This window comes from Ranitomeya imitator, chromosome 10 (assembly GCF_032444005.1).
Source record: "Ranitomeya imitator isolate aRanImi1 chromosome 10, aRanImi1.pri, whole genome shotgun sequence".
NCBI classification, from domain to species: Eukaryota; Metazoa; Chordata; class Amphibia; order Anura; family Dendrobatidae; genus Ranitomeya; species Ranitomeya imitator.
In genome coordinates, this window is record NC_091291.1 from 142,530,754 (window position 1) to 142,549,650 (window position 18,897).

At 45.8% G+C, this 18,897-nt stretch overlaps 2 protein-coding genes across 11 annotated transcripts in view; one reads left to right on the plus strand and one right to left on the minus strand.

The window, feature by feature from the left end:
- The window catches only part of ROBO4 (roundabout guidance receptor 4), a 96,038-nt gene extending 88,725 nt beyond the window's left edge, over positions 1-7,313 (plus strand). For 2 of the 4 annotated variants that reach the window (XM_069742368.1, XM_069742370.1), the window contains exons 19-20: positions 1,897-2,093; positions 5,987-7,313. In XM_069742368.1, the coding sequence (XP_069598469.1) occupies positions 1,897-2,093; positions 5,987-6,004 (215 nt within the window). In that variant the 3' untranslated portion in view covers positions 6,005-7,313. Of the gene's footprint in view, positions 1-1,896; positions 2,111-5,986 lie in introns of all 4 variants that reach the window. The other 2 variants (XM_069742366.1, XM_069742369.1) reach the window with 2 other exon arrangements.
- An 8,380-nt stretch (positions 7,314-15,693) lies between these two features.
- ROBO3 (roundabout guidance receptor 3) overlaps positions 15,694-18,897 on the minus strand; it is a 438,180-nt gene continuing 434,976 nt past the window's right edge. For 6 of the 7 annotated variants that reach the window (XM_069741133.1, XM_069741132.1, XM_069741134.1 and 3 more), the window contains 2 exons: positions 18,632-18,783; positions 15,694-16,381 (listed from right to left, as the gene is read on the minus strand). In XM_069741133.1, coding sequence (XP_069597234.1) covers positions 16,370-16,381; positions 18,632-18,783 — 164 coding nt within the window. In that variant the 3' untranslated portion in view covers positions 15,694-16,369. The remainder of the gene's footprint in view (positions 16,382-18,631; positions 18,784-18,897) is intronic. The other variant, XM_069741138.1, reaches the window with a different exon arrangement.

An 18,897-nucleotide genomic window follows, 5' to 3' on the forward strand; every position in this document is an offset into this window, starting at 1 on the left:
AACTACTATAATACTGCCCCTATGTACAGGAATATTACTATAATACTGCTCCTATGTACAAGAATATAACTACTGTAATACTGCTCCTATGTACAAGAATATAACTACTATATTACTGCTCCCTATGTACAAGAATATAACTACTATAATACTGCCCCTATGTACAGGAATATTACTATAATACTGCTCCTATGTACAAGAATATAACTACTGTAATACTGCTCCTATGTACAAGAATATAACTACTATAATACTGCCCCTATGTACAAGAATATAACTACTATAATACTGCCCCTATGTACAGGAATATTACTATAATACTGCTCCTATGTACAAGAATATAACTACTATAATACTGCCCCTATGTACAAGAATATAACTACTATAATACTGCCCCTATGTACAGGAATATTACTATAATACTGCTCCTATGTACAAGAATATAACTACTATAATACTGCTCCTATGTAAAGGAATATTACTACTATAATACTGCTCCTATGTAAAGGAATATTACTACTATAATACTGCTCCTATGTAAAGGAATATAACTACTATAATACTGCTACTATGTAAAGGAATATAACTACTATAATACTGCTCCTATGTAAAGGAATATTACTACTATAATACTGCTCCTATGTAAAGGAATATTACTACTATAATACTGCTCCTATGTAAAGGAATATAACTACTATAATACTGCTACTATGTAAAGGAATATTACTACTATAATACTGCTCCTATGTAAAGGAATATAACTACTATAATACTGCTACTATGTAAAGGAATATTACTACTATAATACTGCTCCTATGTAAAGGAATATAACTACTATAATACTGCTCCTATGTAAAGGAATATTACTACTATAATACTGCTCCTATGTAAAGGAATATAACTACTATAATACTGCTACTATGTAAAGGAATATAACTACTATAATACTGCTACTATGCAAAGGAATATTACTACTATAATACTGCTCCTATGTAAAGGAATATAACTACTATAATACTGCTACTATGTAAAGGAATATTACTACTATAATACTGCTCCTATGTAAAGGAATATAACCACTATAATACTGCTCCTATGTAAAGGAATATAACTACTATAATACTGCTCCTATGCATAAGTAGCGTTTTCCTATGTGAATTTTTGTTCCCATCATGCCCCTGGTGACGTCAGCATTAGAGCATTGGATGGGGCAGGTTTCTCCTCGGAGATGTTGATAAATCACCATTTTCATTTCTTGCTCTCCATGAGACTATTCTGATTAATGAGATGTGGGGGAGGGGCGGACTACACTGGGTGTAATTATCCCATATAATGAGGTGACTTCTTTCAGTATTTTGGCTCCTGGCTGAGATATGATCCTCGGGAATCATTCCGCATGTGATCGTCTGTGCTCCCCCGCTATCAGGGGCTGCGCCAATCTCTTCTCTGGCAGCAGAGCTGTTTAATATTATTTCCGCTGCCAATACATTTACGTCCTGATGCCTCATCCCATGGAGTCGCCTATAGTTAATGCTTTATACTTAAAGGGCACCTTCCTATGTCCAGGCACAGAAGGAGATGATCAGGAACTCTATGGTCAGAATATAAAACCATGTAGTGTGACGGCCTCCGCTGTGCAGAGGATTTCAGGAGAGGCTTGTGTTCATCTTGTAAGGCAGACTGACAGTGATGAAGGATCTCCAGCAGCACAGAGTATTTCAAGGAAGAACTCTACTTTCTGTAATGTCGCCGACTGAGAATAGCATGGTGGGGAGGAGCTGTGTCTTCTGAGCAGCACAGAGTTTTTAAGGAGGTGAATGTACTGATCCCGTGGGGGCAGTGACCTGGTCGTTCCATCTATGACACAGACCTGATCTCTCCTCTGCTTATCTTCAGACTTTTCGCCCTCGCCGTCCCCCCTGGATGGATTACTGGCAGCTCAGACGCCGAGGAACAGCACTGAACTGAACGGTAGGAAACCCAAAGTGAATCCGCTGCCGGTTCTGGACTGGAACATTGACTGGATGGACGAACTGGAGGCAAAATACCGACACAGGAGCCAGACGAGGCCGCAGTGTCCGCTCAGTAAGAAGGTGTGGACACGTCCGGGGTATGAGCGCTGGGCAATAGGAAACAGTGTCGTATTGGGGCAGTGGTCTTAGGGGCGGCTATAGGGGGCTGTGGTCTGACATGTAGTTACAGAGAGACCCCGGAAAGATATATATCTTGGGACCCTGTTAGCCAGACGTGTAACTATAAGTAGTGCAGTGTTCATTGGTGTGGAAATACGGGGTGCTGTTGTTTGGGATATAACTATAGGCAGTGTCAGACTGAAGAACACTGGGCCCACCAGAGGGTTTGATTTTGAGGCCCACCTTTCTCCTCCACTAAAGAGCCCAATAGCAGCTACAAGGTTGGCACCATGAACTCACTTGAAGGAGAAGCCAGGGCCTCCCGGAGGATTCTCCAGCTCAACCCTGACTATAGGAGGTGCTGTGGTAGGTGAAACTATTGGGGGGCAAAGGAGTTTGGGGTGTAACTATAAAGGTGCAGGAGTCAGGTGTAACTATAGGGGGCGCAATGGTTTTAGCTGTAGCTAATAAGGGCGCTGCCATATTAACTGTATGGGGCGCAGCAGTCTTGGCTGTAGTTATTGGGGGTGCAGAGGTCATGGCTGGAGCTATTAGGGGCACAGAAATAATGGCTGTACCTATTAGGGTCTCAGTAGTCTTGGCTGGAGCTATTGGGGGTGCAGTAGTCCAGTCTTGGCTGGAGCTATTGGGGGTGCAGCGGTCTTGGCTGGGGCTATTGGGGGTGCAGTGGTCTTGGCTGGAGCTATTGGGGGTGCGGCGCTCTTGGCTGGAGCTATTGGGGGTGCAGTAGTCTTGGCTGGGGCTACTGGGGGTGCAGCGGTCTTGGCTGGAGCTATTGGGGGTGCAGTAGTCTTGCCTGTGCTTATGAGGGTTTTTGCCACCACTTAGACTACAGCTGTAATTTTTGTGTTCCTTTGGACATTGAGCCGCCACCTGCCTCGTGTTATTTTGCGGCTCCAGTTTCTAATGTTGAGGTTTCTAGATTCTGTCATTTCTCGTCTTCTCGTTGCCAAATCACATTATTCTCATGTCATCTACACCTGACCCCAGAGTGGAGAATCCCCCCAGCCGCCGTCTACACATCACCGACACCAGGGATCCTGCAATAATCCGAGACTTCTCTGCTGTGTCCACAGCGAGCGCAGGATCAATATCCTGCACTTTCCGCCTCCTTCGGGGTCTCTGCGCAGTTTGTGCACATATGGGGTCCTAATGTCAGACATTCACTCTCGTCTCATGTACTTACCTGCCCCTACACAGCTCCTGAATAGCACAGTGAAGTCTGGACATATTATTGGGGTATCACTGCAGGATGGTGGGTGTTCCTCTGCATCCAGGCAGCCATGGTGGGGGGGCTTTGTACCTGTAATAGGGTCTCATGTTTCCTGGGGAATTAGTTGTGATTTTGAGGATTGCACAGGCTGCTGCCGTCACTGACTCCACACACACGGACGTATTCGGCGGCGAAGCTTTCAGCATAGATGGCGGCAGGGGTGGATTAAGGGTAGCCAGGGCCCCGGGCTGTTCACACACTGTGGGCCCCCCCGGTCATGTGACGGGGGTCATGTGACGGGGGTCATGTGATACCCGAACCAGATTATTCCAGAAAAATGGCCGGGCCCTACTCTACTGTAACCTATTAAATATTTGTTAAAATCTGCAATACAATTTAGGTATATCTTGACCAATAATATCACATACAAGGAACAAATACCACCGCACCATGACCAGACCACATATTACCACTTGGTGACCAAATAGCACATACAAGGGACAAATACCACAACACCATTTCCAGACCACATATTACCACCACATAGTGACTGAATACCACAATACTGATCAGTAATAAAAAAAATAAAAAAAACACAATACTATCACCATAAGTGCTAGTATTCACAGGAGATCTATTCTTAGTATGCAGTGTCTGTGTACAGGTAATACAGTGATCACTGGTGACATTATACACAGGACCTCTATATAGTATACAGTGTATAGTGTCAGTGTATAGGTAACACTGACTCACCAGTGACGTCTCTAGGTGAAGTCCTTCATCTTTCATCCAGCACAGACCGCCATCACTTCATCCAGCCAGGACTCGTTTCTGCAGGAAATAAGTTATCTCGAGCTCCGCTTGCAGAACACATTACTTAATTTTTTCCAACTTCTACATTACACCACATGAAGAAAAAAAGGTGACATAGTATCACTCTACACAGTAACAGGACAGCCCCCCCATTTAAAACCGTATACTCAAAAAATAAATATATCACTGCAGTAATAATATCCCTTAATTAGCCCCTATGGTAATAATATTTCCCATCCTGGCCCCGTGTGTCTCATTCCTGGCTCCAGCCATATGTTCTCCCATCCTGCCCTCATGAGTATCCATTCTACACCATATGATCTCCCCATCCTGCCCCATCTATCTCCATCGTATCCATCCTGCCCCATGATCCAATCCTGCCCCATGTCTTTCATTCTACCCTGTGTCTCCAATCATGCCCCGTGTCTACATTCTGCCCATGCCTCCAGTCCTGCCCCCAGTGTGTCCAGCAATCTGCCCCAGTGTGTCCAGCATATTGCCCCCAGACAGTGTGTCCAGCAATCTGCCCCAGTATGTCCAGCATATTGCCCCCAGACAGTGTGTCCAGCAATCTGCCCCAGTGTGTCCAGCATATTACCACCAGTGTGTCCAGCAATCTGGCCCAGTGTCTCCAGCATTGCCCCAGTGTCTCCAGCATTGCCCCAGTGTCTCCAGCATTGCCCCAGTGTCTCCAGCAATCATCTGCCCCAGTGTGTCCAGCAATCTGTCCCAGTGTCTCCAGCATTGCCCCAGTGTCTCCAGCAATCATCTGCCCCAGTGGGTCCAGCATATTACCACCAGTGTGTCCAGCAATCTGGCCCAGTGTCTCCAGCAATCTGCCCCACTGTCTCCAGCATTGCCCCCCAGTGTGTCCTCCAGCAATCTGCCCCAGTGTCTCCAGCATTGCCCCAGTGTCTCCAGCAATCTGCCCCAGTGTCTCCAGCATTGCCCCCAGTGTGTCCTCCAGCAATCTGTCCCACTGTGTCCAGCATTGCCCCACTGTCTCCAGCATTGCCCCACTGTCTCCAGCATTGCCCCACTGTCTCCAGCATTGCCCCCAGTGTGTCCTCCAGCAATCTGGCCCAGTGTCTCCAGCAATCTGCCCCACTGTCTCCAGCATTGCCCCCAGTGTGTCCTCCAGCAATCTGCCCCACTGTCTCCAGCATTGCCTCGTGTGTCCTCCAGCAATCTGCCCCAGTGTGTCCTCCAGCATTGCCCCAGTGTGTCCTTCAGCATTGCCCCAGTGTGTCCTCCAGCATTGCCCCAGTGTGTCCTCCAGCATTGCCCCCCAGTGTGTCCACCGTTAACTGATCAAAAAAAAAAAAAAAGTCTCCTCACCTGTCCGCACTCCAGGCGGCGAGCTCCCTTCAGCAGCGCACACTCGCTGGTGACTGACAATGGCGTCAGACGCCGGCGACGCGTGCGCTGCAGCCGACTTCAGCTGCCAGCCCCCAATTGGCTGGCGGCTGTTGTTAACTATTGACGTGCGGGTGCGCGCGCGCGCACGTCAATAGGAAACCGCCGCAGCGCCGGAAAGGGCCCGGTGAGCAGATGAGAAGGGGCCCAATGCGGGCCCCCTCTCTCTGCCCACCGGGTCTGGGGGCACATAAATGCCGGCGGGCATTCACAGACGATTAGCGGAGGGTCAATCTGTGCGGTAGCCCAGGGCCCCCCCAGACCACTGGGCCCTGGGCCACCGCCCATATTGACCCTCTGATAATCCGCCCCTGGATGGCGGTTTTATCAGTAGATGGCGGTTTTATCTGTGGACGCCACGTTGTGACTTTACCTTTACATTGTGTTTTAGGTGGAATCATTCAAGTAGCGATCACTCCTCGACCAATGAGCTCCTCCAAAAACCGAGGGTCTGACGCGTCCAGCCAATCCCAGCGACTGCAGTTAAAGGTTCATGGGGAAACCTGCGGAGCGGCGTCTGCAGAACACACGGCGCAGTCGCCATACTGGGTCTGAGACCGGGCAGAGGAGCTGCCGCTCTGCCTGATGATTCCTCTATATCTTTATAGTTGACTTTCTAGAACATTGGCGCCTCTATATAGCAGTCAGCGGACAGTGGCAGATAATGGTGTCACTGTGGGCGGCCATTTATAGATGCCGTTCCCAGGACTCGATGTCGGCGCTGTGTATATAACAATACATTGTGACACATCGGGGGAATAGCCACAATCCGCTGAGAGCCCATTAGTACGGATCAGATATACTGGATTATCATGTGATCAGCTACTAGCGATGGCGCTTAGTATTGTCTGACTTTCTTATGACAATGACGCTTAGTCAAGGTCTCTGTTGCTGTCAGTGAATGAAAACCTCGTCAGAGGCTGAGCCGATACTGCTGAGATTTCAGGAGCATTTACACGGCACCATTATCGGCCCTAGAAATGATCGTTACATGAGAATCCTGCAGCGTAAACAGGCGGCTGATCTCGGCAGCACATTATCCTCTGTGTAACGTATGTGCTGTCGAGAACTATGGCGTCTTCTACGCACTGAACAATCGGTCGCACCCAGACTAGACTGTGCGCTAAACAGCCTGGACTGATACATTGTAACAAACCATCAGGTGGTGGAGTTTACACAACTTCAAGGGGAATTGTCTAGATTGGAAACAACTGTAACAAACACTCAGCTGTGAGACACCTGGGTCTGATCATTTCAGCATCTGAATTTTCCCATTCACTGGCAGCCAGCAGAGATCTTGAAGAAATAGGAATTTACAAAGACCCTGATTCATCAACAGTTTTTTTGGCAGAATTCGGTGTCAAATGTCACAAGATTCTTCCAAAACTTCTAGTTGTGCAAAAACTTTTCCTACTATTTTGGGACATTTTTTATTCCAGTTCTGGCAAATTCTACAACTTTTTGAAAAGTGAATGTAGCTGTTGATGTGGGGGGAGTTGTGGCTGAAAACGTTATCATTTCATCACAGCAACTGAAAGATGTGAACTACAAATCCCAGCATGTTCTGCCTTCTGCTGGGAGTTGTAGTCTGGCATGCCCTGTGCGTCCCCCGCTGCGGAGAGGTAGAGGTTACTGGATTTTGTAGTGAGGATTTTATGTGTTTACACTTGTTTACACTTTGTGTTTATTTTTGATAAAGTTATATTTGTACGTCTCAATGTCCGCAGGTCACATGATTTGTGTGCGAGCGATTGAACGGATCGGTGATCGAGGTGCCGCTCCGTTCTGGGAATAATGGGGCTTTCAGAGAAACTTCCAGAAGACGTCTTAAAAGGCGCCAGTTTCTCACCGTGTTTGATGCCGGCTGATACATGGCGCATCGTTAGACTGCAGATTGCTGAATTCAGCGGTTTGTGCCGATCCCTTAGAGAGTGAACGTCGCTGCAGTCGGGCGTCCGACCTGATGCACCATCTTGTAATGGGGACTAAAGTTCTCTCTCGGCATATAAAGTCCCAGATCTGCTGATCAGTGCAGGTCCGCGCGGTTGGATTAGCAAGTTCTCACACTGTGGATGAATAGCCTGTTTTCCCTGAACAATCCCTTTAAATTTCACATAATTGTCACAAATGTGGAAAAGCAGCAGCCGCCTGGCATTGAGCGTCCTGGCATTCATGATCCGGGCACATTTTCATGCCTGTGTAATTAGAAATGTTAAATGCTGAGATGCGGAGAGTGGCGCCCCGGGCACCTGCAGGCCGGGCATGGTGCGCTGTTGGCAGCGAGGACGCCTCGTGTCAGTGATCACCGATCATTACACAAGGACGTGTGAAGGTCGCTGCATCATTGAATTAGAGTGGGGCCATATCCACATGTGAGCCGCAGGCACCGTCCCTCTCGCTGATTAATTGGTCGTTTTCATTAAATAAATTCATTAACATTGGAAGAGAAAGTTCTTCACAGAAATCTTGAGCGGAGACCATAGAGGAAAACAGCGGCGGGGGAAAAAAGGCAAAGTAAATGTCTGGGACTCACTCTGAGAAGGGTCGGGATAGGATGAGCGTAATGGTGGATACAGGATCAATAAGTAGTATTCAGAACATAGAGGACTGTATGGCAGTATATAAAATGATTCACCGGACAGTATACAGTATTATAGGATGGGATGTGACATCACCGGACAGTATACGGTATTATAGGATAGGATGTGACATCACCAGACAGTACACGGTATTATAGGATGGGATGTGACATCATCTGACAGTATACGGTATTATAGGATGGGATGTGACATCATCTGACAGTATACGGAATTATAGGATGGGATGTGACATCACTGAACAGTATATGGTATTATAGGATGGGATGTGACATCATCTGACAGTATACGGTATTATAGGATGGGATGTGACATCACTGAACAGTATATGGTATTATAGGATGGGATGTGACATCACCAGACAGTATACGGTATTATAGGATGGGATGTGACATCACCGGACAGTATACGGTATTATAGGATGGGATGTGACGTCACTGGACAGTATACGGCATTATAGGATGATATGTGGCATCACCGGACAGTATACAGTATTATAGGATGGGATGTGACATCATCGGACAGTATACAGTATTATAGGATGGGATGTGACATCATCGGACAGTATACAGTATTATAGGATGGGATGTGACATCATCGGACAGTATACGGTATTATAGGATGGGATGTGACATCACCGGACAGTATACGGTATTATAGGATGGGATGTGACATCACCGGACAGTATACGGTATTATAGGATGGGATGTGACATCACCGGACAGTATACGGTATTATAGGATGGGATGTGACGTCACCGGACAGTATACGGTATTATAGGATGGGATGTGACATCATCGGACAGTATACAGTATTATAGGATGGGATGTGACATCACCGGACAGTATACGGTATTATAGGATGATATGTGACGTCACCGGACAATATACAGTATTACAACCATGTGAATAAGCTGTCATGTCTTGTGGTTTACCCCATGAGTACATTGCATATTATCTGCCTCCCTTATATCTGATGCGATTATTCTCTAGAGTACCCCATGAATCTAACTGAATCCCCTCCTACACCTATAGCAGGTAACACGCTGGATGCAGTATCGTCACACATACAGGTGCAGCCTCGTCTCCTCTGCAGCAGGTGAGTCCTGAGTTAGTAGAGAATGGGGCGGTGATGGGATCACAGGGGTGGGGGTGGGATCATGGGGCAGGGTTGGACCGCAAGGGAGAGATCATGGTGCAGGGGTGGGACCGTGGGGGAGAGATCATGGGGGCAGGGGTGGGACCACGGGGGCAAGATGGCAGCACCAGAGAGGAGCTCTGCAGGAGAAGGCGCGTCCGGGAGGTCAGTCACCTCTATTGTAATCGTACACTGAGGATCTGCATGTATGTGGTCTCCTGTAACAAATGGGGGGCAACACATGTCCCATGATGAAGGATCGCTGACTTCTGCAGCTACGGGGCAGCACAATACAAGTGAAGAAGTTTATATTGCGACTCCCAAGGTTACTGCAACAAGCAAGTAAAACAAATTAAACGAGGATTGACATCGTGTGTCTTGCTTGTTGCAGTCACCGCACCTTTTGGGGTCACAATGCAACAATCTTTGCTTGTATTACACTGCGATGTAGCAGCGACACCGAGGAAACCCACAAGTATCACGGCCAAAGTCGCCATGTAGCCCTGGCCTAAATCCCACTGATGTTTTCATTTTTGGCAAAACCCACTGGTGAAACCTCAGGACAGAGAGTGAGGGGCGGTCTCTGCTCCTCATATTTGGGTCACGTGTTAGTCTGATACGTGAGATTACGGTGACATCACACATGATCCTATGATGTCGCGCTGCACCCACGCAGTGCATGCCGCCTCTTCCCAGAACCTTACTGTTACTTTCTGACACTAGGAAGGAAAGTTAAGATTTAATCCTTATGTGGAAATAATTGTTTGAATTCTGCAGTCGGTGCCGGTCTGAATTTGGGATGTTTAATCCTTACATTTACCAATTTACAATGTCTATTTCTGTGTGAGGGAAGGAAAGTGACAACTGCTGAGTTAAATAAATAAGGCAGCACACTGTAGCGCAAAAACTTGCAAACATGAAATTTGAGAATTGAATTGCATTACTGCACTAGAAATATGAAAAATTGAGAAAGTTTAGCGCATAAATTGGTCAATTCATGTGTACCTGGTAGCCACAATAAGGCATTTCTCGTATACCAGGGCCTAGCAATGCCTTTCCTCTCTGAGAATAAAGTCTTCATCTGAATGGGAACATGTTCACACTTAGTCCATGTTTGGATGTTACAGTCAGTTTTTTTAAATTTTTGAAACTGGTATTTTTTAAAGTCATGGCTTTTCTTAAAGTTTTACCTCGACAAGTTGTCATAAAAGACAGGTATGCTTTAAAGGGTTGTTTGCCCAACATAACACTTCTTTCTTGTACCTTTTGTGTCTTTTTTCACCTCTACCTCGGTCTCGGTGCCTCCAGCTTCACAGAGCAGAGTGAGCAGTTGTATTCTTATCTGCTAAAACTACATTTCCCAGCATCACCTGCCTCTCCTTAGTGCTGCTGCTTCTAGCAGAGCTCAACTCTCCTTCACTCCCCCACAGCGGAGCTTGTAGTGCAGAGCTGAGCTGTGTTTGTTGCCGGCTGCAGACAGATCAGTGATGTGAAACTGCAAATGCTGCTCTATTGATGCTTATGGCAGAGGATTATCGTCTACCATATCCCTCAACAGAGCAACATTTGCAGTTTCATACCACAGATCTGTCAGCAGAAGACAACATGGCTTTTCATAGAGGGCGATGATGGCTTGATTGATATTTCCTGTTCATCAGTGATAATTTGCTGGGATTGCTGCCATAATGTAGAGGATTTCATTTGGATAATAGAAAGTGTGGACATTTATTATATCAGGAAACTCCCAGTCACTAAGCGGTGATCGCTTCCTGTATTGTTTATATGGCAGGACACATAATCCGTCAGTCTTACCCTCCCCCACCGGCGCTGCCGCTCTCCTTACAGTAAGTGGTGGACCCTCTGGATTTCTTGTAGATGATTATTTTCGGAAACAATTCCAGCGGCTGCCAATCGCCCCTTTTCGGTCTGGTTGCTTTGACGTTTTTTCTTATCGCTGCGTCTGACATGCAGCTTTTTTCTCCTCGATTCTCTCCGCTTTGTCTATCATCTGATAACCCCCGGATGATTTAATAATGTCTCGGTGATCGCAGCAGACACGGTCGGACTTTCTACCTTCGCCAGTTTCGCTGCTGGTCTGGGATGATCTGAACGCATGGTCAGTGACCAGAGAAGAATACAGTTGTAAAGGTCGCAGCTCTCGCCGTCTTACCCATTAACCGCTGCCTTCGCTCAGCTGGAGACGTGTTATTGGGCACTTCATGGAGAATGGGAGTTATTCTGCTTGGCCGCACTAAAAAGGTCACATGTTAAAGAAGCGCGGACGAAGTGTTTCCAGATCTCAGGAGAAATCCTGCGCCCCTGACTTTATACAAACCTGAAGTTACTTTATCAACCAGATGTTAATATGATGTCTGTGAGTTACATTCAGAGCTGTGATCACAATTCTGCAGGTTTCTTGTGGCCGGTGTGCAGTGCATTATGGGAGATGGCAGGTTACACAATCAGATTACGGCCATGAGCAGCATTTCCCCGTTTGGTTTCATTTATTACTAAGCAGAAGAAATGTCTTTCATGTTTTGTGAGACCCATGATCCTTTGCAACTTTTACCAAAATGGTACTTGATAGAGAACATTTCGCTGCTGCTAATCAATAGCATGTCTCCAGCTGAGCGAAGGCAGTAGTTATATTACATAGTACCATCTCTCATTATGTATAGTGACATCCCTTAGTATATTGTGTACTCTTGTTATGTACAGTGCGGTTTCTTATTACATGGTGTACTCTCTAATGTATAGTGTTCTCATATTACATAGTGCCCTCTCTTATTATGTATAGTGAAATCCCATAGTGTACTCTTGTTATGTACAGTGCCTTTCCTTATGTGGTGCGTAGCGTTTTCACACCTCTCATTGTCATTGTCCTCCGCCAAATATGAACCAAATCACGGGTGGCTGAGGATGTGGGGAGAACACAGTGTAGACTGCTCTCGGCCCTCATCACCATCAATCCTCCCCTGCGTAGCAGGAGATATCAGACTTTTAGAATATTTTATCCTCAGCATTATGAGTGAACAATAATAATCAATACATAATTACTCTGCTATCAGTCAGGGCGTATAACTCATATTTCATGTCTCCTGCTTCATAGAGGACATCACAGTTTTGAATTTGCAGGGTCTGATGATTCTGGGGGTCCTCACATTCTTGTCTGTGTCCTTCTCCTGGGATCTCCAGACAGGCAGCTCTGCAATGCTGGCATTATCAGTCTCACAATCCTGGCAGCCCCTATGTGAATGGCTGTCTGCCTACCTGCCCAGCCCCCACCCGTCCCGGGGGTCTCACTTTCCTCCTTTTAGGTCTCTCCCTATATTATTCTGATATTGATTTTTGGTTCATTGTCTATCTTTTCTCCTGCACTGTATTCCCAGACAAGGTTTAATTAGCAGGAAAGTATAACATCAACAATGATCAGAACAAAAGAAAGTGATGGATACACAATGTGCCGATAATGATTAATCTCTTCGTTTTAGGATATGGTCACCCATCACGTTTTTTTCTGCTCATTTTTTGCTGTGAAAAAGCAGCATTTTACGGTTTTACGATTTCTGCAATTTTATGCACATGGTGCTTATTCTGAGGCAATTGTCAGGTGTGAGAAATGCAGCAAAAACAGTTTTTTTTTGTTTGTTTTTTCCTGCAGGATTGTTCCTGCCAGAAGACACATTTTTGATGCAGGCATTTCTGCTGTGCACATAGGTGATTTTTCATAGCCAGGACTGTGCTACAGGTGAATATGCTATTGCTCACTGTTAGCAGCCATGTCTAGAATCAATCCTTTAACGCCAAGTCGCTGTTGTAATATGTGAGTGCCGTGGATCTGAAATCCATCACATGGCAATTTATCTCATGGATTTCCACTATTGCAACGCAGAACATAAAGTGAGCAGCCTTAGGGTATGTTTCCACGCTCAGGAAACGCATTAAAAGACGCACGCGGCATACCCACGAAAATGCACATGCGGCGCGTCTTTTAAGAACGCAGCATGTCCTTACATTGCAGAAACAACGCAGGTGACCTGCCAGTGATCTCAGGTACATATTTGGTCAGGATTTTACCTGAGTAAAATCCTGAACGTGGACACATACCCTTAGGGCGTGCGCACACATTGCAGATTTGCTAGCAAAACCTGAAGCAATCCTGATGCCAACAAACTGAGTGAGAAACCTGAAGTGTCATGCACACACGTTGAGTATTTTTGACTTGCAGATTTGGTGCAGAAAATAATCTGCAGCGTCAATTCTGCTTTTTTTTTTTTTTCCAGCATTTTTCACCATTGACCTCCATCAAAAAACGCAGGGCAAAAACGCATCAAAACACGCATGTTTGCAGCTGCGTGTTTACGGTCAAGAGATTCAGAAAAGGTGCAAAATTTCTGCATCCATTTACTCAACGTGTGCGCATAGCCTTAATGTACCACCCTCAGATCATGTGACACTGGGGTCCCCAAAGATCAACTTACCAGAGAGAACCTGCAGACAAGTAGAATTCTTCTGTGTGGGCATCATACTATGTGTAGGGAACACTTGGAGCAACGCATGTGTGGGGCTGGGGGAGACTGGAGGAATCATACTGTGTGGTATGTTGAGGTGTATTTGGGCACTGTAGTGGCATCATACTATGTGTGTGTAACCAGTGGCGTATTGCCAATGTTGGCTGGCCACACAACTGCTATGGGGTCTGTGAGTGAGGGGGCCTGGTGTCATCCCTCCCACACACATTATACTTTCAACTGTTTCAGCATTTTGGATACTGATGTAGTTGAACACAATGATGGAAGATGGAGCCATCAACTGACGCTTCCTTTCTCATCATTCCATTTCTGCGTGTGAGCTCTGCGACATCTCCGCACAGAGGGCGCAATGACGTCACTACAGTGCGCTGAGCAGCGCAGAAGGTCCGGAGCAGCAGGGGAATGGGGAGAGGAGAGCATTTGTTTGTTTTCTATGTATGGAGCACTACATGGGCCCCGTAATACTGTATGAAGGACTGTGTGGTGGTCATAATACTGTATGGAGGACTATGTGGTGGTCATAATACTGTATGGAGGACTATGTGGTGGTCATAATACTGTATGGAGGACTATGCGGGGCCAATAATACTTACGAAACACTACATGGGCCCCGTAATACTACATGGAGCGATATATGCGGCCCATAATACTGTATGGAGGACTATATAGGTGAAAAATTACTTTGTAGTGCTATGAAGTTGTGGGATATGGTCTTCTGTGACCCAACTGAATATTACGTTGTTGTTTTTTTTGTGTGTGTGTGTGGGGGGTCCCAAATAGAAATTCCACTATGGAGCCCCATGACTTCTATGTACGCCTCTGTGTGGAATTGTAGGGGCATTATAATGTGTGGGTGGGGATATACTGTATGTGTGGGGGAATCATATGGTGTTTGACAGCCTAGGGGGGCATAAATCTATGTGGCCATCATACTGTGATGGGACACTTGAGGGTAACATACTGCATGGCAGAAGGGGGCATCCTACTGTGGGTTTAGAAAGCAGTACTGTACACTAGAGGAAACGCTAACGAGCTTTGCTAAGAGAATGTTTCCCGAGGGTACATACAAAGGATTGGGTGAGGTTAGCTACTCATTTAACGCAAAAAGTCAAATTTGCTGTGGTGTGCCACCCAGAATGTGTCCCTCTCTTATCTTCTGAAGTTGGGAGGTTTGCTGGATCTGGGCTGCAGAGCTCCATTCATCTCCAAACATCATGGCTTTGTCTGCATTGATCTGATAACTGTTTATTTCTGAGACAACCAATAAAAGTCAGACTTAACTATGCTGTACTGGTGCAATAGTGATAGTAGAGACTGTTGTGAGGCAAACTGCACTAATGAGAAAGTGGCAAATTCCTTTTAATTAATCTTTATAATAAATGAAATGTGGATTACATCCGCGCTGCTGCGACAAATAATAGATCCAGATATACTGTTAGGGTGTTCGGGTGGTTTATTCAACGCGTTTCGAAGCTCAAAGGCTTCTTCTTCAGGAAGTTTCCACACAAAGATATCTTATCGCAGCAGCGCGGATGTAATCCACATTTCATTTATTATAACGGTTCTGAGAGGTCGCAACGCCGACCTGTGGATCTGCAGCAGCTGACAACTACACGCTTGTACTGTGTACCACCAGGTGAGCAGTTCTCTCACAATTAAGAACAATCCTGGGGATAAGACCCTATTTGCGCTTTTTTTGTCTCCTATCTTTCAAGACTTTTAATTAATCTTATCAAATGAAAATAGAATTCTAAAGCCCATCAATTTTGGTGAGTGTTTGGACATTGGATGTGGATTTCCAAGCGGTCGGATCCATATTGTCAGAAATCTTTTAGAATGTTTAGCAAAAATCTTTATTTGTAGCATACAAAAATTAATTTTGGGCCTATTACAAGTGCAGTCACATGACGCTGCCTCAACAGCGCCGCTCGTAAAAGACCAAAAGAGTCGACTGTCACAGTGACGGCTTCTCCTATCTTCTGCCTTCAGGGGCTTCTCACCATTGGCTCCTTTACTAATACAGACGTATTTTAAGGCCCCTGTGTCATTAAAGGTTTCAGGTAAGTTTGCGCCACAATGGCACCAGTCCTCAGTCTCCAATTGGCGCCACAAGTCTCCATCTCCAGCCTCTTTGCCGGGGCTGCATGCAACAAGCCTTGTGCTTTTTTTTTTGTCCTTTTTTAATATTTTTTTTCAGTCCTGTCGTTCTGTACACGCGAGAGTGCAAACGTCGTACTGGCTAGAAAACTTGGCACATTCAAAAAACATTTTCTTATCGTACAACTTACTCGTAACTTTTATAAATATAGTAACGTCCTTTCTGGTCTCTGGAAACCTCCAGAAAAAGGCGCCGTTATTTACATGAAAAATCCTCCAAAAAAAGTTCTGAAAAAGTCATAAATAAGCCATGAATGGAAAATACTGGAAAAGTTTTAAAGTGTCTTTGACCAAACGTCTCTGTGTACAACGTCCTGGCAGGAAAGTGTGATCAGCGGCGGCCAGGGGTCCTCATCTCTTGTCCTGGAGGATAAAAGAGAAATAGGAGCAGAATTAGGATTTATTGGCCTTTCATTACAAACAATTATATGGAGGCTGCACAGATATTGTACTTAAACATTCTGATCCTGCGGTAAGTACAACGCAAGGAAATCAAGAAGTGTTTGTAATTACAAGATAATATTTAAAACGCTTTATTTCAACAAATATTTTAAAATTCACACAGATAGAGAAAATAAAATTAAGAGGAGCCTCAAACCACAAAAACACAACACGGAAGACAGCAGAAGCCGTAGATATCGATATACATTGGCTACAATGTCATGTCCATAATGTAGACCGGTTTACTAAATATTATGCTAGTGTGCAGTCACGACACAAAAAACTGGGAACATGGTCAGAAAATTATATTACCCAAGGATAATTCATCACTTCAAATGTGAGGTGGTCTCTAAAAAAAAATGGTTTTGTAAATTTTGTTGGAAAAATGAGAAATCGCTGGTCAACCTTTAACCCTTGTAACGTCCTAATAAAAAAAATGTTTCCAAAATTGTGCTGATGTAAGGTAGACATGTGGGAAATGTTACTTATTAACTATTTTGTGTGACACCACTTTATGATTTAAGGGCATAAGAATGAAAAGTTTGAAAATTGCAACATTTTCGCCATATTTCGTTTTTTTTTTTTCATAAACAAACGCAAGTTATATCGAATACATTTACCGCTATCATGAAGTACAATATGTCACGAGAAAACAAGGCCCGGATTCAGGGTGTGAGTGTGACAATGCAGTGGATGAACTAGAGAAAAGAGTATACATTTTACTCAGAAAGCCATGAGAATTTTGAGTGCAGCTCTGGGTGTGACTAGAGTGTACTCTTATAATAGGGAACACCAGGCCTACAGTCAGCCTCTGATAACTGGCTGATAGCAGAGAGCAATAGACACAAGTGAGTGCTTTCGCCTGGTCCTTGTGTTGTATCCGCTGTCGTACACATATTATTGTGGGAGACTTTCCCCAGGATGAGACATTTTGCCACTTGAATGGAAGCCGTCAGTGAAGCGACATGAAGAGGCCGATAAACCCATCATGTCTCCCGTCACATACAGAAAGGTGCACAAAAAAAGAGCAAGTATTTCCCCTGGGAATGAGTGGGGCTCTCGGCTTTCACGAGTCTCGTGTGATCGGGTTTCTGCTCGAGGCCTCGGGCTCCCGGGATCTTTGAAGTTGAGATTGCAGTGGAGATGAGATATGGCGGCATTTACTGCTGTGCGGGGCCGGGAGGCACCTGTGCAGGAAGGTGCCACGTCCTCGGGCGGGCTGCACGTAACCAGATCTCCTGCCCGCAGCGGCCCAACCTCTATCTCTTTTGGGAAGAATCATTTTTTATACTTAAATCATCCCAGTAATGTCTCCCATTACAGAAAGATCCCTGGGACATTTCAGCTGTTGCCATTGGTCAATATTCCACCCATCTTTCCCAGGTTCTTGAAAGACTTGGCCTCCGTAGTATGCAGGGGATATACCGCCACATGAGACAGGTGGGGCTCTCACATGATATAACCTGATTATCGCTGCAGGACAGATTTTATTTGCCTTTTCTAACTTTCCTAGAGCCCTGAATGGCAGGTCTGCTAGTTGTGCGGTGATCCTCCGAATATCCCTGAGCACATGACTAATGACTTACGTTCCCGAACGTGCCGCCATTAAAGTTAATAATGTTCTGGTGCTGAAAACCTTCACAATGTGTCCGTGAGATCCGTCAACGCCGGGGGCTCCAGCTGCGTCTATGAGGTGGGTGAGAGCCGCCATTACTCATCGGGCCCCATGGACAACAATGAGACGGAAAATATCATCTCGTGTGTTTGAAACCTTAGACCGGCGTCCAGGCGGCGGTGAAAAGACTCATAATCCGGGGAGAGGAGAAAGCTCATCATCCTGCGGTCCAGAGACCACCTCGTGAAATCCCCCCGAGCAGCAGCTCACCACTACAATATGGTGATGGCCATTGTAATCTGTACAGTACTGGAGATGCCGTGTTTCTTCCCAGGATGGAGGGGTCTGACTCCTCAGATCCATCACTGTATAACGTGTCACATACAAGTCCTGACAGCGCCAGCTGGAGACCCCAATGTCACAGCCGCTCGTCGCCATGTACAGTGGGGTCGGGGGGAATCTGCTGCAGAGCTAAAACAGTCACCTAACCCAATAAAAGACCCCAGAATCGCAACCTCCACAGTCAATATCTAGCAAATACTTTTGGGGTCTCTTACCTCTTTCCGGTCCCCTGTTTTGCTTCTTCCAGACGGATGATTCCTGGAGCCTCCGGACCCCCGGGACGAGCTGCTTCCTGAGGTGGAGCAGTTACTGGACATCTGACTTCTGGACAGGAAGGTGGGTTTACTGTACGGAATGATTTCTTCATCTACGACAAGAGATGAGGGGCCGCGTAGATTACTGGGGTCAGACGTCGCGTATCCTGATAGCTATGATACTGGCTACACTGACGTCTATGTGTCTGGGGGGATTGCATGGACAT